The sequence below is a fragment of the Xenopus laevis genome, chromosome 1L (assembly GCF_017654675.1).
Source record: "Xenopus laevis strain J_2021 chromosome 1L, Xenopus_laevis_v10.1, whole genome shotgun sequence".
Classification (NCBI taxonomy): Eukaryota; Metazoa; Chordata; class Amphibia; order Anura; family Pipidae; genus Xenopus; species Xenopus laevis.
In genome coordinates, this window is record NC_054371.1 from 154,203,563 (window position 1) to 154,225,360 (window position 21,798).

Here is a 21,798-nt window from a genome sequence, read left to right on the forward strand (position 1 = left end):
TCGTTTGGCGATGTCGCCAAACGAGCGGATCTCCCTCCGATATGCCCACCTTGAGGTGGGCAATATCGGGCTGATCCGATCGTGGGCCCTAGGGCCCAACGATCGGATCCTAGCGTTCGCCAAACGGGCGGTCGGATCGCGGGACCGCATCAACGAACAGATGCGGCCGCGATCCGACGGGATTTTTAACCCCATCCGATCGAGATCTGGCCGACTTTCGGCCAGATCTCGATCGGGGAAGCCCGTCGGGGGCCCCCATACACGGGCCAATAAGCTGCCGACTTGGTCTGTCGGCAGCTTTTATCGGCCCGTGTATGGCCACCTTTAGGTTGAACACTGATAAATAGGATTCATTTTCTGAACCGTTGAATGTAATAAAGCATCACATTGTGATGGTGGGATTGTGGGAGGCATGGCAGGTTTAGGTTTTGGAGATGATGTTGGCTTCTTGTGTGCAAGTGGATTAGAAGTTATTTCAATTTCACAATAAACATGTAATTTGTCATTTGTATCTTGGTCCAGCGCAGGCATGACTAACAGTGCTGAATTCTTTCCTGATATTTCACTTTCCATGCCAGTAGAATTATTGTTTGTCCACTGATAATGAGAGAGGAAAGAAAGAGCGTGTTATTTTAATGATGATTTTCATGGGATGAGTACTTTATTTTTAATAGTCAATGGCCAGCCTGGAAAGACTGCATTTCCTTACAGTGATACCATCAAACCTATTCCTCAGAAATATAAATTCATAAAGAAGGTTGGCGCACACACACTTTAGATAATCCTCACATGCTCTCACTTCCACCAATGTTCAGTAACAATGCCCCAGAACTGACAACCCACCCAATATAATGAGGGTAATGATCCAGTGCTGTTTTATTAAGGCCTGAATTTCTATTCACACTAAATGACAACATGAAATAAGGTCTCAGAAAGGTCTGTAGTGTATCATTATCTACATGGGGTTGGTTGACAGCTCTGATATTCATGTGCACATACTCACTATCAATGACCTTTGTAACAAAATTGTAAATATTTTATTTAACTGATTTCAGGTTATAGGACCAGAGGCAGACAGTTCACTGCCATAGATTTGCAGTTATACAGCAATGAAGTGTAATAGGATGACAAAATACCAGGCAAATTTCTATCTGCCCCAGGTTTTTGTCAGAATGGTTCCATGTAGCCAGGCCAGTTTTTTTGTGCTCAGGTGGGTTAATTAAACATCATTTACCAGTCTGTGTGTTAGTTAGTAGCTGGGAAGGGGACTATGTTTTCCCACTCTGAGTTTGGATACAACACAACGTGAGAAAGGAGAGAGAAGGAGAGGTACATCCCTACTAAAAGGAGTTGCTCACTCATATGTGGGACCAAATTACTACAGGACCTTTAATAACCTAGGAATACAAGATAATGGGCCAGATTCAATAATATGAGAAAGACATCTCCTAATTTGATTCAAATTGTCCCATATCTCACAGTTAATACACGTGTTATATTTTTGCACCGAACAGACTGAGCAGTTGTAAAAATGATTTTTCAAATGGCAGTTGATTTAGATGTGACTTACAAATTGATTTGGTTTTGGTTTATCGTGATGCTTCTTTCCTGAGGAATAAACACAATATTTACTTGTTCATTAAAAGATGTGTAGACGTCAAACATAAAACCTACTTGCTCCCAAACTTTCACTTATGTGTTCAATGCACCCCCACTAGTCTGCTCTGATAAATTGTGCACAAGTGCAAGGGAACCCTGGAATTACTTCCACCCTAAAAATTCTAATTCACAGGACTGTGGAGATGAATGAACTAAATGACTGCCTCCCCGAATTTGAACCAAAACCATGAACCCATTTTACCCCCCAGAGCATTAAAATAAATAGCACTGAGAGAAGTGTGTGGAGTGAAGGTTGGCCACAGCTTTCCTTAATATTAGTAATCGTGTACAGTGGGCCTGTGAGGTCTCCCTGATATAATAAGCAAATAACAGGCAAGAATCAATTAACCGCCTGACTGTGACAATACAACTTAAATATGCGCGAACCAGGAAGTGGGGTGGGAAATGGAAGGCACATAGTGTCCCTTCTGCAGTTCCCCTGCACTCTCACTAGGCACTTCAGTGCAGTTCAGAATGTGCAAAGGTGTAGGAATAAAGCACTGCTTTGTGGAAAAACATGGTGATCTGAGCCCAACATTTTTCTCTAAATTAACCTTAAAGTAGCTACTTAATAAACCTTGTGCAGTTCCAGATTCCTGAAGGAAACTGGGTAATACTTGCATTATCTTATCAAGGGTGTGCCTTCCATTGACAAAAGTACAATTACTGGGATAATTAAAAGACATTTGCACATTTGTGGCATTCTGAAGTCCACAAAAGTAGACTGAGATAAATACTGGGAGCCCCATTTATCAAAGGTTGAATTTAGAATTCATGTGAATTTTTTTAAATTCGAATCTACTCACAATTCGACTGGGAGGTTATTTAAGAAAAAATTTGAATGTCTAATACTCGTATGAATCGAGTTTTTCTCCAAAAAAAAACGTTGAATGTCAAGAAGGCTATTAATATCTCCAAATGGCTCAACGGACCTCTGCCAATGACTTGTACATGAACTCTGCAGGTTTCAGGTGGCAAATATTCGAATTAGGACTGTTTCTGTGGTTGAGGTTTGATAAAGCTCACATTCCAATTTGCATTCAAATAGGGGGATTAAAATTCGAATGTGTGAATTTTTAAACTCGAAAATTCTAATTTACTATGTGACCCTTGATAAATCTGCCCCTTAGTGTTTTGACTGTAAAAATTAATGTAGTATTTAAAAATATTTACTTAATAGCACATATACTGTATGCTACCTTTTTTGTGTTGATCCCTTGCAATTTTCACCAGAAGAACGTGAACTCATTTTGAATAATTTGCAGTCCCCGTCTTTCATCCCTGTAGCCTCACCATAATTGTGCATGTACCAGAGTTTGCCACTGGCTACCAAAGAACTAGTTTGAGGGAAGTACAGTATAAGGGACTTAATGCCTCCACTGAAGCATGATGCATTGTTGCTTTAGACTGCAAGAAGACATATCAGGTGATCTGCATGTCATCAACCAAAACATGCACCTGTCGAGACTGGGAATTATATTGAACAAGTAAATTGCTTGGCGACATTTATACTTATATGGTCACAGAGGTACTTTGAAGTGATCAGTGACTGTTAGAAGAATGTTGGCAGTAAGTTTATTCAGTTACTTTTAAAGTGACTTTGCTGCATAGTTCTAGTCTATGTTTACTTTCCTTGTCCTTTAATCAGGAACTACAAATGTATGTCCCTGCGCAGCTGGCCATTTAGGTAAAAGCGGAGTCCTAAAAAATGAGGAACATAAAGAAACATGAAACATACCTCTGCAGCAGGCATGAGTTCTCAAAAGGATGACCACACATATTAGTATCAATATTAATCCACCACCGATACCATAACTCCATAAAGGTATAGTAATATCACCTGAATAAGAATATGTAGTTAAGTAACAATAAAATACAAACATAAAGGGGCCCATTTACTTAGTTCGAGTGAAGGAATAGAATAAAAAAAAACTTTGAATTGGCTATTTCGACCTTCGACTACGACTTCGACTTCGAATCGAATGATTTGAACTAAAGATCGTTCGACTATTCGACCATTGGATAGTCGAAGTACTGTCTCTTTAAAAAAAACTTCAACCCCCTACTTTGGCAAGTAAAACCTACCGAGGCCAATGTTAGCCTATGGGGAAGGTCCCCATAGGCTTCCTAACAATTTTCTGATCGAAGGAAAAGCCTTCGATCAATGGATTAAAATCCTTCGAATTGTTCGATTTTTCCTCCTATCGTACGATCGTAGGAAATGTGGTAAATCCTTCGACTTCGATATTCGAAGTCGAAGGATTTACATTCGGCAGTCGAATATCGAGGGTTAATTAACCCTCGATATTCGACCCTATGTAAATTTGCCCCAAAATTAGCTAAAATCCTATAAGAAATATTATTCCTTTGCAAAGCTGTCATGTTTTGTGTCATAGAACATTGAATGTAGTGGATTTAAATTCGTTTTTTTGAAACTGATCAAGAGTAATGGATTTTTTCACGTCAAAGAAAAAGATCTCTACAAATTATTTAAATTAGTTACAATAAAAAAAAAAATTCAGTATTTGATAGATGCACCTTTGGCAGCAACTACAGCCTTAAATCTATCTTCATAGGAACAGGTGTCTATCAACTTTGCACATCTGTGCAATCTTTCCTATTTCTCTTGAATAAGAATTGGCTGCACCACTGCTGATTAGGGTTTGTCATGTTAAATGGGGTGTACACCTGTACAGGTGTGGATGGCATATAGACAGAATAAGACATAACTGAACCTTTCAAGGGGTCCACAGATGCAGACGAAACGTCTGAGATAAAAAAAAAATTAAATTTTTTTATTTATTATCAGTTCTTAATTATTCGATTCAGTGTTGCTTGACATTAAGGTGCATATTTATCAAGGGTCGAAGTGAAAATCCGAATTTTGAATTTACATTTCTTAAATTCAACTTTTAGGGGCACATTTACTTAGCTTGAGTGAAGGAATAGCATAAAAAAAACTTCGAATTTCGAAGTGTTTTTTTGGCTACTTCGACAATCGAATAGGCTACTTCAACCTTCGACTACGACTTCGAATCGAATGATTCGAACTATAAATCGTTTGACTATTCAACCATTCGATAGTCGAAGTACTGCCTCTTTAAAAAAAACTTTGACCCCCCTACTTCGCCACCTAAAACCTACCGAACCTCAATGTAAGACTATGGGGAAGATCCCCATGGGCTAACAACTCCAAATTGATCCAAGGACATTTTCCATAGGCTAAAACAGCAATTCAGCAAGTTTTAGGTTGCAAATAGTCGAATTCAAATTCTTAAAGAGCCAGTGTATGATAATTAACCCTCGATATTCGACCCTATGTAAATGTGCCCCTTAGAGTTTTTTTTTATGGCCAAAACTCAAATTCCAATAGGGGATTGTTAAAATTTCGATTCGATTTTTTTTAAAAAAAATTCGAATCAGATTTTCAAGATTTATCATACACTGTCCTTTAAGAATTTGAATTTTGACTATTTGCAACCTAAAACTTGCTGAATTGCTGTTTTAGCCTATGGAAAATGTCCTGGGATCAATTTGGAGTTGTTTGCAGTCTTCCTGACATTCGTGTTTTTTGCGCAGAAAAAACTCTAATCGAGATCGAAAAATTTTAATCGAATCTGATTCAAATTCAATTCGAGTTTTCAGGTTGATCCTATTCACCGGAATTGTGAAAATTCGATTTCGTAAATAAAATTGGATTGGTCGAATTTCGAGTTCAGCATATAAGTTTATTCGACCCTTGATAAAACTGCCTCTTAGATTAATGCAAATGCTTTGCCCTCGAATACAACCAGTTTAGATTCGTAGCAAAGAAAAATTAAAACGACAGGGAAGCCTTGTAAGATTGCATTATATGCAGCACTAAATCATAGGAGGTATACCCCATAATAATAAAGATTTAAATTGGTTTGAAGCTGTTAAAAATGTCCCCTAAAAACTCACTTCCTAGTTAGAATATGTGTGATGCTTAAAGTAAAAAAATGTGTGTGTCATGGTGCCCATTGATAAATACCTTTTGGAGAAGCACTGGACTGGGTGCCAGTTGTACTTTGAGGATGTGAAGTAGTCCTAAATGTAGAGGGAGCTGCAGTAAGCACAGAAGCAAAAGGGAAATATTATACATGCGTTATATCAGTATGGTGAATGGTCAGCACTTTATTTCCTTTTAACAGATTTTAATTCCTAAAAGTGCACACTTAAAGCAAAGCAAAAATACTCTTTAAGAAGGCCAGCCCTGTAAAATCTTGCTACATGCAGCTCTAAATCATAGGAGGTATACCCCATAATAACAAAGACGTTTTGTATATTCTATATTTTCAGTTTTGAAAAAAACAAAAAATAAACAAGGGAGATACAGAAAACAGGGGAGGGTACTAATAGTCATATAACTCAAGTAATATACAAGTCATGACAACAAGTTTTTAAAAACAGCAATATTCCTTAAACTGGGCTCTAATACATATTCTAATTATGCAATTGTGTGGGTTTGAGACTATAATACCAAGCTAAAGTACTTTGTTTGTACTAGTAGAGAACAGCTTTGTTGTTTTACTGTTCCTTCAAAGATTTGAATGGGTTTTGAAACAATTGAGAAGGTAACTTAAACATTCCCATTTATTCTAGAATATACAGTATGTGATGCTTAAAGTGTGTTTGGTGTCCTTTGACAAGTACCTTGGGATGTAGCAGTAGACTGGGTGCCAGGAGTACTTTGAAGACGTGCAGTAGTCCTAGATGTTGAAGGAGCTGCAGTAAGCATAGAAACATAAGGGAGATATTTTATCAGTACAGTGAATGGTCATCACTTTATTTCCTGTTATCAAGTTGATTACTTGGGCGGCACAGGGGTTTACACAGGTGAGACACCTCCACAATTCTTTATTCACTCTCAGACCTCAAAGAACAATATCCCTTAATAGCTTGGGATTTCTTCTCATATCTACAAGCCAGGCATTATGTACTAACAGTTATTCTATCTGACACTGACAATGTGATTGACTGTTTGTTCCAATCAGCCACCACAAAACCTTCTTCTTCTGTTTTTTCTAAAATCCATTGTCAGGCAAGGATTTCGAGAGAGGAATAGGGAAATGGTTACATCAAATTTCAGACCTTTCACGAGAAAAAGTATTTTGCTTACATGTGAAAATGTGTAAAATCCTTTTTGCATAGGTTAATTCAAAGACCAATCTATGCTTTTGACTATTGAAGTGGTTCTAAGAATGTGCACAGACCCACTTTAATTCATATACGTAACCCTACACATAACTATAATGACGTTTCATTCTATTTTGTATGTATTTTCTTGGTGCAAATTTTATTTTTTTTCTGCCTACATGTTTACTATTACATAATACACACTGTACTAACTTTTGAGGTATGGTATTATTTTCATTATTTTGGTTTTGATTAGTTGATTTAAGCCCATCTTCTTTAGAACCGGATTTCTAAGTAAAAAAAACTGGAGACCTACCTCCACATAAAGGGGCCAATTTATTAACTTCGAGTGAAGGAATAGAAGAAAAAAAACTTCGAATTTCGAAGTTTTTTTTGGCTACTTCGACCATCGAATGGGCTACTTCGACCTTCGACTACGACTTCGACTTCGACTCGAACGATTCGAACTAAAAATCGTTCGACTATTCGATAGTCGAAGTACTGTCTCTTTAAGAAAAAACTCGACCCCCTAGTTCGCCACCTAAAAGCTACCGAACCCAATGTTAGTCTATGGGGAAGGTCCCCATTGGCTTGCCTAACTTTTTTTGGTCGAATGATAATCCTTCTATCGTTGGATTAAAATCCTTCGAATCGTTCGATTCTAAGGATTTAATCGTTCGATCGAACGATTATTCCTTCGACGTTTGATCGAAGTATTTGCGCAAAATCCTTCGACTTCGATATTCGAAGTCGAAGGATTTTCATTCCCCAGTCGAATATCGAGGGTTCATTAACCCTCGATATTCGACCCTTGATGCATCTGCCCCAAAGTGTTGCATAATGTTTTGTCCTCAGGAGAAAGAAAGAAAGTAGCTGCCTTCTATGACGATTCTACTGATGGTCTGGATCAAGGCACATAGTGAAATCTGCTTCTTTTCATAGAAACATTGACAAAATACACTTTTTTTTTTACTTAATAAGAAACAATAATGCCTCCTTGGAGTTTAGGTTTACCTACTTGCCAGTTGGTAAGTATTTTTTCATACCAGGAAGCCCTAGTTATTGATAGTAAAATATACAAGAAAACTATTGTGCCTGCATCTGGCAAGGATATTTATTTCTGTTAAATTGTCTGTAATCTGAGAGGATAATGGACCAGTTTGTATCGGTAATAGATTTTTCTTCTAAACGTAATTGAAGACTAGGAGGGTTTAGCTGTTATTGTGGTCAAATTAAATGTAAAGGAATAGCTGCTCTATGTTCTTCCTAGTAAGGATGTCCCACAGGAATAAGTTGTATCAATGTGGTTGTTTGGCTGAGTGAAGAAGGCAAAACAATATTTAAATAATCTCTACATTACACTATATGTTATTCTTTTTATTGATATTACCTGTAAAGGATGGAGGCAGAACACCAGATGTGGTCAGTGTTGCTATTAAAGGCCCTGTAAAAAAATAAATAAGTTTATGGGGTATTTAATAAAAGTCGCAAAGAGAAAAACAATTTGCACCAATAAGAATAAAAATTCTCACAATGCAATATTCTTCCTTAAACTGTTTTGCAAATTTTATTTCTCCATTGCGAATTTTAATTGCACGCTTATAAGAAGTAATTGAAGGTGTTGAAATCTCTTGGAGCAAACTTTTTCAGTAAGAAGTTAGCACTGGCATCAGTTATCACTGGGAACTGCATGAAAATGCAGAATCCATATTCTTTTGTATCTGTCTGTTTTTACTCTCCAGCATGAGATAGCAGCACAGTTCAAGGCGTTGGGAGGTTCAAAATACCCTCTACCTCACAGATTTTGATAATAAACAAATACAAAATAATGATACAAATCAGCAAACAAGACAACTGCACTTAAACTGAATCCAATAATAAACAATGTTTATTTCACAACTTAACTCTCCTAAACTCTCTTTTATCATGAATGGCAGTTGGATAAATGTAAATATACTGTTAATATGCTGACATAGAACATATATACAAAAGCAGATGGCGCCAGCAGGTACCTAAATATCCTTCTAATAATTCATTTTAAAATGTGTACAACATTAGATACATTTATTTGACAAATAATAAATATTGTATCCACAATGAAACTCTCTAAATCCTACCAAATAATAAAAAATATTTAAGAGCTATCCAGTATTTAAAACAACCTTTCCTATCTGGGAAGTGCTGCAACAGTTCTGATAGTAGGTCTTGCTTGTGCTCTACAACACTTAGGGGCACATTTACTAATGGTCGAATATCGAGGGTTAATTAACCCTCGATATTCGACTATCGAAGTTAAATCCTTCGACTTCGAATATCGAAGTCAACGGATTTACAGCTATTCGTTCGATCGAAAGATTGAAGGAATAATCGTTCGATCGAAAGATTAAATCCTTCTAATCGAATGATTCGAAGGATTTTAATCCATCGATCAAACGAAATTCCTTCGATCAGAAATTTGCTAGAAAGCCTATGGGGACCTTCCCCATAGGCTAACATTGATGCTCGGTAGGTTTTAGTTGGCGAAGTAGGGGGTCGAAGTTTTTTTATAAAGAGACAGTACTTCAACTATCGAATGGTCGAATAGTCAAACAATTTTTAGTTCGAATCGTTCAATTCGAAGTCGAAGGTCGAAGTAGCCAATTCGATGGTCGAAGTAGCCAAAAAAAAACGTTCGAAATTCAAAGAATTTTTTGATTCTATTCATTCACTCGAGCTAAGTAAATGTGCCCCCTATATCACGTAGAAAGCTTTTCTGGCCTAACCTTTCAATAAATGATGTACCTGCTGGTGTAGAACAGGCTGAAGATTGGGAGATGTCAGATTCTACAAATTGGGCCGGATTCAAAGATGTAGAAAAACCTGAAGCAGGGACTGGAACAAAAGGGGAATGTTAAAACAGTAAGTACAATGTAATTCAATGAGAAAATAAGTTTATCACAAGAACTTCTGTTGCAGTCTGGGAAAAACTGGTACTCAATTAGGAGAATTTTTTTTTCTCTTGAAACTGAATCATAACCAAAGGTTTTCACATGATAAACCATAAAATAACATTTTCCAATGGCATTAAACTAGGCCCAAAGTTGAATAGTGTGTTTTATGTATGCATCTACTGTACATCCAGCAATGAATATTTTTTTTAAAGAAAGTCTTGTGGACGTCATCAGATTTTATCTTGTTGGATGCAGCATGTAGGGGCCGATTCACTAAGGGTCGAATATCGAGGTTTAATTAACCCTCGATATTCGACTAGGAATTAAAATCCTTCGACTTCGAATATCGAAGTCGGAGTTAGCGCAGATAGTTCGATCGAACGATCTAAGGATTATTCCTTCGATCGAACGATAAAATCCTTCGAATCGAACGATTCGAAGGATTTTAATTCAACGATCGAAGGAATATCCTTTGATCAAAAAAAGTTAGCCAAGCCTATGGAGAAGCATGTGCGGTAATTTCTTTGTTACTACTATACCTCAGTTGCCGCATAATGTTCTAGCTGCCCATTTAGCAGGAGCATAAAATGGCTTTGCTTAAAGTGATACTGATACTATAAAACTTTTCAAAATATGAATGTGCATTAAAAGATACCTATGGGTCATGCTGATCGTTTTTTTGCTGAGAGATTTGCTTTTGTAAGCAATTGTTAGTTGAAGTTTCTAAACCTGACTGTTTTGCCAACCTGACTGTCCCTTCTCAGCCTGTCAGTTAAATTCTCTTATGCTAACAGACTCCTGCTGTACAAATATGGCAGCCCCCTCATACAGGAACATGGGACATCAGACAGGTAATGTAAAATCATTGTACAAATACTTTATGGCAAAGTTATAAGTAGCTTTCAAAGGCAATATTATGATAGATGTAAAAAACTGTTTAATTTCTGGTGTCAGTATCTCTTTAAGTTGATCCAGAGACTGGTCCAATCTTGCCAGGAAGGATTTTTTTCCACCTGAGGGGGCCTATGAGGATGGAGCCTTTGGAGAAAGCTTACATTCTGTTTGCCTTCACTAGCTGGGAACTGTGAACTGATTGAGAAATATTTGAAGCATTTACTGATTTGATATTGTACCATGAAAGTCAACACCCACCATTCTAAATTGTGTATCATTTGTCCAATAAAGAAATTCATTAATTAAAAAACCACTGGCACACAAGTTATTTGAAGAATCTGTTCTGTTATGGTTCAAATATAGTGTGGTTAACCCTTCCGTCAACAGTTAAGCGAGTTAAGTAACAGAGGTATCAGGACAAGATATTCACAAGCACCTAATTTCCTAAAACCTGTTACATATATAAAAGATCATTATTCAGGTAATTTTAATTTGAGATTTATTAATTATAAGATGACTGATGATACAGAAACTTACCTATCCTCCTCACATTAATGTTTTGACTTAAATATGACAGTATTTGTCTTCCTTCTATCTCTATCCAGTACCCACATGTATAATTCCCAGAAGCATTTCTTGGAACACGATAAGAGGTTTGTGGTGCATTTGTAACATAGATTTCTTTTTCCTCTTTGTAATAACGAATCCCTTTCACTGTATAGGATTGTGGAGGGGTACACATCACAATTATGGGCTCATCCATGGTATACACTGAGTGTGAGGGCCTCCGAGATATAGAGGGAGATGGAGGGTAATCTAAAACATAATGAATATAGTTATAACAACTTACTTTTTGTTGATGATATAGTACATTGCTTCAATGTAGCCTATTTGGAAGAACAAATGTATGCATGAAGGAGAGTGTGACATAGTGGATACAATTGAACAAAAGAACAATAAATTACTCCAGCATTGAGGGCTAGAGTATCATAGAAATGATAACTTAGAGTTGAATGACATGTCCCTGAAGTTAGGGTCAGTTTACCCTAGCAACCAGGCACTGGTTTGAATGAGACACTAGAAGGCGAATAGGAGAGAGCCTGAATAGAAGTATATATAAGTAACAGAAAGTAACAATAACTACAAAATTTTTGACAAAGCAATAGTTGTTTGGCTGCTGGATCAGTTGTCCCCATTTCCAAGGAAAAAGGTCCTTGTGTGGGACCGAAACGTTGGATTAATAAACTTTTTCTTTTTTATCTCCACTGGTCTTTTTTGTAAAATCCTGTGAGTGCCATCACCTACTAACCTTTATGAATTTTTAATGCATGTGCACCCAGGTCTCGTAAAACTTCTAGGGTGTGCAGCCCTTACATGCCACACACACACACACACACACACACATATATATATATATATATATATATATATATATTATATATATATATATATATATATATAATATATATATATATATATATATATATATATATATATATATATATATATATATATATATATATATATATATATATACAGTATACTGTGCATAAGTCCGTAAAAGGGGACCCGTCACCCAAAAAAAATTATTCCAAATCCTATTTTATCACATTAGTCAAGCAAAATGAACTTGAATTATACTATATACATTATTTGAATCTTATTTCCTTCAGTCTGGGAATTCATAATTATAAAAAGCGAACAGGAGCCATTTTGTGGACAGTGTTATTAAGACAAGCCTTGCATCATCTCAGAATCTTGTTTGTGCACCAGAATGGGGGACCCAATGTCCATCCCCATGCACTGGTTACACAATTAAACGGTTAAGAGAACAGGGGGAATGTGGGGAGAGCAGTGACATCTAGGAAGTGCTGAATGGAAAGTGAAAGTAATTGCTTGCCCCGCCTCTATGCCTAAGGCATAGAGGAGGGGCAGCGAATATTTGATTGACAGCTGAGATTTTTAAATGAGTTTACAACAGCTATGAATGCTTTATTAAAAAAAAAGAATTTGGATTTTGTGTTTAATTTGAAAAGGACTTTTATTATACAGCTTTTTATGACTGGGTGACAGGTCCACTTTAAGATCAGTAACTAACAGCAGCACAGAGCATGTGCAATAAATCAGCAGAGAAGAACTTGGGAGCTACAAGGGGCATCTTTGTTCCTGTTAAAGGGCTGTAATTATCTTGGGCATGTACAGAACCCAAAACATAATAGGGCTCATGAATATCTGCAGGTGCAGTTGTACGTAAAATCACTTTCATTAAGGTACTTCTGTATATTTGTGCTCTGTGATTGTTCTCAAACTTGTATTTTACTCACTGCACTGCAGACGTACACGTGCCCTAATGTGTAGCACTTCTAACCTTCTTTTTAAAGCTTACATCTTTAGATCTCCTTTAAACATGCAAAACTGGGTAATATGTGGCCTGTAAATGGTGGGCATTTGGAAATGGCTACTTTAGCTGCTGAAACTCTCATCCAAAAGAGGAAACGGGATAGACAGAGGTAGCGCCTGATATTGCATTTCTGTTCCTGGGGATGTTTAGTAGTCAGCTGTCCCTGCAAGGCTCCTACTGCCTATGGGTATCACAAGCTGTATCTTGTCTTTGCATTAGCTGTCTTTCCCTCTCTTTCATTTCTTCTACTGCAGAAACTTTTATCACAAGAACTGCACTGTTTATGTGAGAATTGTTGCTTTCATTTCATTGCAATAGACTTTTTTCAAGTTTATTAAATATGCCCTTTATTGTGCAAATATTATCACCTACTTTCATGGCCTGTGATACACATTCCTCTCCCTGGGACTATGAAGCTTGAACTTTAACTGAGCAACTTGCTACTGAGGACTGTAACTGTTGTATTCCAAATGTAACCATGGGGTTCCTACCATATAGTGTGCGTTTGCAAAGCAGGTAAATGGGAATTTTTTCTCTCTAGTTGTTAAGGATATTTGTGTAATACCCCATAACATTCCAGGGTTTGATCAGTGACACATTTTGTGATTTCTTTATTAATTTATCTACATGTTGATCATCAGTTAGGTCCCCTATCTCTATTTCTATCCCTTGAACATCATCTAATTTCTACTGTGCAACAATCTTCATTAGCAAAAGAATACATTAGACATAATGTAAACCAAGTATAGCCTTGATTTTTCATGAGTTTTTGTTAACGTTTACTACTTCTTTAATGAATTTACAGTGTAGATTAGTGATGGGCGAATAAATTCGGCAGGCGTGAATTCGTGGCCAACCTCCATGTTTCACCACCAGTGAATAAATTTGGTAAACTGCCACGAAAGTTTGCCGGCGGAAAATCGATGGCGTCAAAAAATTTTGGACGCACATCGGAAAAGTAAATTGCATCAAAGCCGGCGCGTGTCAACATTATTCGGATACCCATCGACTTTAACGCTGGCGCCAAAATTGATGCACTTCGCAAATTTCACTGGAAATTTTCCGGTGAAGCGAAACGGGACAAATTCGCCCATCACTAGTGTAGATCAATGGCTCCTCTATAGTAGTGTTTCCATGTGATCTATTAAAAATTGCTGCTTTTGTATTTGGATTGTCCACTCTCCTGAGCTGAGGGCCTGGGGCTGGAGCACCTTGGCCACGTCTCTATTTTGGTGATTCTACAACATCTGCTTTATGCTAGAAAAGTTATTGACTCAGAATATATATCCTTAGAACCCACACTTTTGGTACAGTATTCTTTAAAAGTTGTAACATTTCCCATTATCTTACCCATTATTTTGAGGGTTACAGGATCACTCATCAGTGACTCAATCTGCCTTCCAAGTTCCATTCTCCAGTACATACATGTGACTGACAGTTTTCTGCTAGATATCAACATTTGATATGTTGCTTCTCTCCCAGTGGCATTTGCTGTGTGGATGACTTCACCATTTATATAATATTGGACTCCTTTCATATTAAGCTCTGGAGAAGTACATATCACAGTTACAGTTTCACCCTGAATATACCAGCGCTCCCCAGATCCAGTATTTAAAGAAGGTCTGAGGAAAATTTTTGGAGCAAGTGGTCGGTCTGTTGAGGAAAAAAGATACATTACTGAATTTAGATATACAACAATCTGGTTTGACCATTCTGTCAATTGCCTGGAGCATTGTATGTGTGTAATTATTCTCACTGCAGCTATACCAACTGAATGGCACCACATTATTCCACTTCCTTTTGTGGAATAAGTATATATAATGTTTGGCTATGTTTGTACATCTGGACCATACTGTATATGCTGGAGCTAAATGGGTTGTCACAACTGACATCAGCTTTATTATAACTTTAAGCTTAAGACCTTATTTATAAAGGTGTCTACATGTTTTTACCCCATAAAGTATTAAATATGGTAAAAAACAAAAGCTCTTTTGTTCACTGTACAAAATTTAAAAATATATAAAATATAAAAATATATTTTAAAAAATATTTTAATTGATACCATTATTTTACAGCAGCTCAGACCATGTTTAACTCTTAAAGTAAATGAAAAATTTCAGGCATAGAAGCTAGTGATAAGTAGTTCACTTTTAAAAATGGTTTTAGTGTTATTTGTAAATGTAGTTGCTAATAAATGAAACATTCGTTTGTCCCTTAATATTTTCTGCCTTGAAGTTTGTGACTATTTAAATTATGCTGCATAAACCTGCTCATAAATAAATTATTAAGAGACATGCAAAGCATTGTGGGAATTGGAGTCCTGCCTGAAGGAGAGCTTGCTTCTTCCACATTGCTTTAAGAATAAGAACCAGCAGTGTGTATGTATGTAGGCAGGGCTCATGGCTATGGTCGCAGGAGTGCGTGCTGTTTTATTTTGAATATGTAGGCAGGGCTACCATAATGTACCGTGGCAAAAGTAAACCAAGAATGTTTTATTTTCCAACAGACATCAAGGATATCCAAGTCAGACATATACATCCAAATTTTTCAGGGCATTCTGTAATGACCATTATTCCCTGGACCACTGTCCATATCCTACTCACAGGATCCTTATGTGGTATTGCCTCTATAACACCATAGGCCGCTTCCGTTCCACCGCCCTCGGGATCTCTATATCCCCACCTGCCCTCAGCAACCTGATGCTCCTCATTGGTGTCCCCTTGCTATTCCAGACAGGAATTTCCATGATGGCCACGGTCCCATAGCCCTCCCTTACAACTATTGACTGGTAGAGTATTTACCGGAAGGCTACTTCCACTAAGCTCCTGGTTTGGGCTCTTAACTGCCGTTGCTACAGTTTTCCTTTCCATCTTGTACACCTAATGCACAATTTCACATTAATCTCCTGTCTCTGGCTAAGCCTGTTACCTGAACGCCAAGGCTGGGCTCTCCTCCTCCAGCAGATTTTCTGCACTGGACCACACCCCCATGCAAACTCCTCCTCCTGACTCTTCTGTGGCCATTTTTATAGTTTTCCCCTTCTAGCTCCCTCTGGTGGCCGGGGTATAAGTACAATTTTCCCAAAAATTATGTTTCAACATTCAAAACCCCCACATGTATACATAACAGACATTTCACATTTACATCCTCATATACCACACTTTCCACATTACACAATCTTCAGCCACCTTACAAGTGTACAAATACAGAAGAGATGTTACTTTCATAGTAATTAAAACTTTAAAACAATTGCAAATGTTTAATGAATGTTTATCTAAAAGTTACACAATTTCAAGTTATAGCACCCGTCAAGTTATAAGAACAGCAAAAAGCATTCCCAATAAACAAACCCCTAGTGTCTGAAACACACCCTAGGAATAGTATTGATGCCTCCTACAGTGTACCCATAATGCATCTATGTATTAATGGCTACTGCATTGTGAGGCATGATCTGATACTAAAATATATACAGGAATATATACAGGTTCTGTGGCCCAATGCAGTCCTCTGATGAGTAGTGTGTAAACTGCAAAACATGGCGATCGACTAAACTCAAGAGCAAGAGGCTACAGCAGTGTGTCTTGTTTTAGTATGATGTAGACATTCATATTGTAAGATATGAGATCTGTGTTAATTTTTTATTTCTTGTATTATTTAGTTTTCATTCAGCAAATCCAGCAGCTATCTAGTTGCTAGGGTCCAGTTTACCCTAGTAACCAGGCACTGGTTTGAATAAGAGACTAGAAGCGAATTGGAGAGAGTCTGAATAGAAAGACAAGTAATAAAAAGCAACAATAACTACAAAATTATAGTCTCACAAAGCAATAGTTTGGTTGTTTGGCTAATTATCACCAGAACCCAGGATCACCTAATATACCTAATATAGCATTTGCCCTTCAAAAACACTCAGAGACCAAATTAAATAATACATTTAAAAAATGTACTCACCAATCACATATAATATGATGGAGTTACTCATGGGTGTGGTAAATATCCCATCTGTGTACTGACAGGTGTACTTTCCCGTAGCCATTTCTTGCAGACTATGTATATGGTAGGTGGAACTCCTCTGTGATAAATGGTTGGCATTGTTCTGAAAAAAGGTAAATTGGTTATGGTGACGTGGATCATCCACAGTGCAATCCAATGTGACAGCTTCTCCTGTTAAATAAACTGGATAGTCAGGGGTCTTGGTGAGAATCGGAGCAGATATAGTACCTAAACATACAAAGAAAGGAATGTTTCTATTAAAGCCTATTTTTTTTTTATTTTGCTTATCAAATGCATACAAAAACATACCCATCACTGTTGAACAAGAAATGCAAACATATTTGAAATACATAATAGTCATGTATACATGTATAAATGTATATATTCTAATTATTGGGGCAGAGAATATTCATTGATCAATTCTTCCTTTTCTGTATGTTTGAAGCAAATGTCCATTAAGTTTACCAACCCTTACAGCGACTCCCACAACCCTGTTTGGTTTTCTGCATTTTAAATGTTCTATTTTGCAGGAGGTAGAGAAGTCTAAACCTCCATGTGGTTGTAGAAACCTCATAACTGTCCCTTTAATATTGGTTTTATGCCTTTAAAGGGGTTTTTCACCTTCAAATTAACTTTTAGTGTATAGACAATTTGCCATTGTTTTTTTATTTTTTTATGATTTGGGGTTTTTGAGTTATTTAACTTTTTATTCAGCAGCTCTGTGTTACAATTTCAGCAATCTGGTTCCTAGCAACCAAATTACCCTAGCAACCATTGATTTAAAAAAAAGAGACTGGAATATGAATAGGAGAGGCATGAATAGAAAGATAAATAATGAAAAGTAACAATAACAATACGTTTGTAACCTTACAGAGCATTTGTTTTTAGATGGGGTCAGTGATCCCCACTTAAATGCTGGAAAGAGTCAGAAGAAGAAGGCAAATAATTGAAAAAATGAAGACCAGTTGAAAGGTTGCTTAAATTAGTCATTATTCAAACTAAAAGCTAAAGTAAAGGTGAACCACCGCTTTAATATGGGCGTTGGTCTTGGAGAGCGCTCCCCAATGCAATTTACAGAGGGTAAGCATAATTCTATGAGATCTGTGCCAAGGCCATGAGACATTATTCCCAAGAAATGCAACCATGCAGGGAGGTACCGATCTATGGAAAATATGACTGGAGGACCACCATAGGACCACCATATAAGGTTTACCTTGACATGGTATGACGGCTTGGCAATTTTATTCTCATAATCCTATAACAAAATCCTTGTTTTGGAAATGTATGCTATTACACAGGTACTAAAATATAAACAAAATAGGGAGCTTTGAACGTACATTGATCCCATATCTTTTTTTTAACCTCCTATATTTTCAACAAAAACCCACGTATCCCTGTTATTTACAGATTGCCTACATTTCCTAAAAGCCTTATTAAAGGGGTGGTAGTTTTTAGTATGTTATAGAGTGGTTAATCCTAAACAATTTGTCAGTTGGACTTATTTGTTTATTATTTTATAGTTTTAATGATTTTACTTTTTCTACTGACCCTTTCAGCTTTCAAATGGGGATCACTACAAACCAATTTATGCTGTCTGAATTTCAGTTCTACTACTTACCTGCCCGAACAATGGCAAGCCTGATTAGAAGCCCTGCAGACACAAAATGGGAGTATGTATCAGAAGTATACAAAGCAACCTCAAAATTACATATAAAGTGAGTTAAATCTTAAGCACCCGCCTGTATCCATACCTCCATTGAGGGCTGACTTACAAATCTGCTCATAGAATATTTAAATCATGTTTTAACTGCAGTCATGAACCCAGTGGCATGTTGGCAAGGTATATACCAATAGCCCAAAAACAATGGTCGGTTTTTACACATATAAATGTTGAAGTATGCAATTATCAAGATAATACGCTAGTTACCTTATGCTGTCCAATTAAATTTTTTTTCAAGCATGCACTATTTCACATATTCATTTCCAGATTATGATGACTGTTATTTCACGCAAGAAGTTGGTGGACCCTTACAGGTACTTGGTGCCATACAAATCGTGTGGCATGTGGCAGAATGTCCCTGCCCCGAAAAGCTCACAGTTTAAGTGGGTGGATGGCTAGCATAAGGCACAAATTGGAGGGGAAAAGTGCACAAGGTAAATGCATTGTCCGTTAGGTAAAATAACTACACTAATATTTTAGTGCTTCAAAAGGTAGACTCTTTGTTTTTTCTTGAAGAGATTGAGAGAGAAATTCTTAAGGAGGAATTCAGGGATGGAATTCCAGAGGTAAACAGCAGCAAGATATAAAGGTTTAAAGTGAGAGGTGGCAGTGGATGTGGATGGTGTGAAAAGAAGCTGGCTCTGAGAGGAGCAGAAGAGATGGCCAGGAACCTACAGTGAGACAAGTGAAGAAATGTAATGAGGAGCAGAGGACTGAATGGCTTTGAATGTTAGTAGAATGATTTTATATGCTATCTTTTGCTTAACATGCAGCCATGCTAAGGATTTTAATTGGGTTTGAACAGATTCCCTCTTAGGAGAGAACAGGAGGATCCTAATAGAAGAGTTTAAGATTAATTGGAGGGGAAAAAGATGGGAGTCAGGAAGACGGTTGGATAAGGGCATAGAGTCATGTTTTGGCTGTTATGTATGAGAGAAAGGGACATATCTTGACTATATTGTTGAGGAAGAAGCAACAGGTTTTAGCAATAGTATTAATAGGATTAGAAAAGGAGAGAGACTGGTCAAAAATGACCCCGAGGTCAACCACGATCGGATCAGCCCAATATCACCCACATTGATGTGGACATATTGGGGAGAGATGCGCTCATTTGGAAACATTGAATACGGTCCGGTCCTGTAATGTGTAGAACACTTACGATCCCAACGGCCCACCTTATACTCAACGGAGATTTCAACGCCATAACTGACCCCAAAATAGAAAACTCTTCCCCAACTGCCACTGGCAGAACTTCATTAAGTGGGCAACAACATATGGACTGGTGGATCTTTGGCGAGCCGCAACCCAGGTATCCGGCAATTTACTTGCTACTCCGCTGGACATAACGGCCTATCCAGAATAGACCTAGCACTGGGCACCCCTGATCTAAACACTATGGTACCCAAAGTGGAGATCCTTACTAGGGGCATATCCGACCACTCCCCCATGACGGTTATCCTAACAACTTCCCCCACCACCACACAAAGAACATGGAGACTTAGCTCCTACTGGATCAAACACCCACATTAGCTGACCCCATGTTTGACAGCCTGGAACAGTTTATATCTACCAACTCAGACTCCTCCAGCCCCGATATTGTTTGGGACTCTCTGAAAGCATATATAAGGGAAGAATATTTTAGCAACATCAAGGCACTCACTAATATCATAGGTGCAGAGATCTCCTCCAAAAAGTGCAAGAGATTGAACAGGAATTTATAGACCACTCTACCGAAACAAATAAACGGAGGTGGCGATCGGCCCAAGACTCCCTAGCCCTCACCCAGCTAGAACTCACAAAGAAACACATTCTTTACCAAAAGTAAAAGCATGGAAACAAAAATGGCAGATTACTAGCTCACCTAACCCGGGAAGATACCTCTGCAACAGGAATTTCCATTGTCTGACTGCTCAACAAAGAAACCTCCACATGCCCTGACCAGATTAACAACATATACCCCACTGCCCTCTATTCGACAAAGCTGAATGCCACAGTGTCAGAAATCGATGATTATCTGCAGGTCATAGACTTGCCCAAACTAGAAGACCTAACTGCCTCTGAGCTGGGCAACCCCATTACAGAACTAGGCAATGATGGCCTTTTCCCCAAGGAAAACCCCAGGAAGAGATGGCAGACCGATTGAGTGGTACAAACAATATGCTAAACAACTCGCCCCCTTACTGACAAACTCTTTAATGAGACACTAGAAGGTAGAAGCCTACCACAAACCATGAGGGCTATGGTTATAGTCCTTTTCACCAAGCTGGGCAAAGACCCTCTGGAATGTTTTTCTTATAGACCCTTTTCTCTAATTAACGTGGATGCAAAGATCTTAGCAAAAGTCCTTGCCAAGCATTTTAACAAATGTAATTTCCCCCAACAAACCCGGCTTTATTCTAGGGACAGCAACAGATATCAATATCAGAAAGATGTATACTAACCTATTGTAGCATTAGGGTTTAAGCACATGAGCAGATTTGGAGAGATTTAGTCGCCAAAGTACTCAGGTCTATGGGTGAACTGGTCCAAGTTAGTGCTCTTCCCGATAGATGCACCACCACAAGGGACGCCAGCCCAGACTTATGGCCTCATCTGGGTCTCCATGTTCAAATACTTGAGAATCTAGATTCATGAAGACCTTAACAAATGTATAGAACTAAATCTAACTCCCATCATCTCACTACTAGAAACAAAAAATGAGGCATGGTCCCAGCTCCCTCTGACCCTCAAGGGTAGAAAAAACCTGTTCAAATGATCATGCTCCCAAAACGAACTTATATTTTCAGACAAGTCTCGGTGACAACCCCCAACAAGATCTTCAAGAAGATACAGCCCCACACACTGACTCTCTACTGGAATTTCCTAGAATTTCCCTGATCCCTTCAACTCCCTACAGACCAAGGTGGGTTGGCAGCCCAAAACACTTTGCTTTACTATATGGCTGTACAATTAGTAGATGCCTGGAGATGGGAAGCACTCCCAGAGCCCCCACAGCTACAACCCTAGAAGCCCAAATCATTGGCTCCTGTGAGGAGCTCAAAAATCTT

General features: G+C 37.9%; 1 protein-coding gene across 1 annotated transcript; it reads right to left on the reverse strand.

Annotated features, from left to right (window-relative positions):
• Positions 1 to 326: 326 nt before the first annotated feature.
• On the reverse strand, positions 327 to 20,095 carry LOC121400927. The gene is made up of 11 exons (XM_041584875.1): positions 20,077 to 20,095; positions 18,650 to 18,682; positions 16,990 to 17,259; positions 14,392 to 14,694; positions 11,178 to 11,456; positions 9,598 to 9,687; positions 8,207 to 8,260; positions 6,334 to 6,405; positions 5,672 to 5,743; positions 3,398 to 3,499; positions 327 to 597 (listed from the first exon to the last, which is right to left on the reverse strand). The coding sequence occupies exons 1-11, from the start codon at positions 20,093 to 20,095 to the stop codon at positions 584 to 586; spliced, it is 1,308 nt and encodes a 435-aa protein (XP_041440809.1). The 3' UTR covers positions 327 to 583.
• Between the last annotated feature and the right edge of the window lie 1,703 nt (positions 20,096 to 21,798).

What these genes read in the sequence shown, in the direction of transcription:
- LOC121400927 (XM_041584875.1), bottom strand. An exon ending in GCTTGCCATTGTTCGGGCAG is followed by an intron (nt 17,260 to 18,649) that starts GTAAGTAGTAGA and finishes TTGTATGTTTAG; the next exon opens with GTACTATATCTGCTCCGATT. An exon ending in AGCCTGTTCTACACCAGCAG is followed by an intron (nt 8,261 to 9,597) that starts GTACATCATTTA and finishes ATTTTTTTACAG; the next exon opens with GGCCTTTAATAGCAACACTG.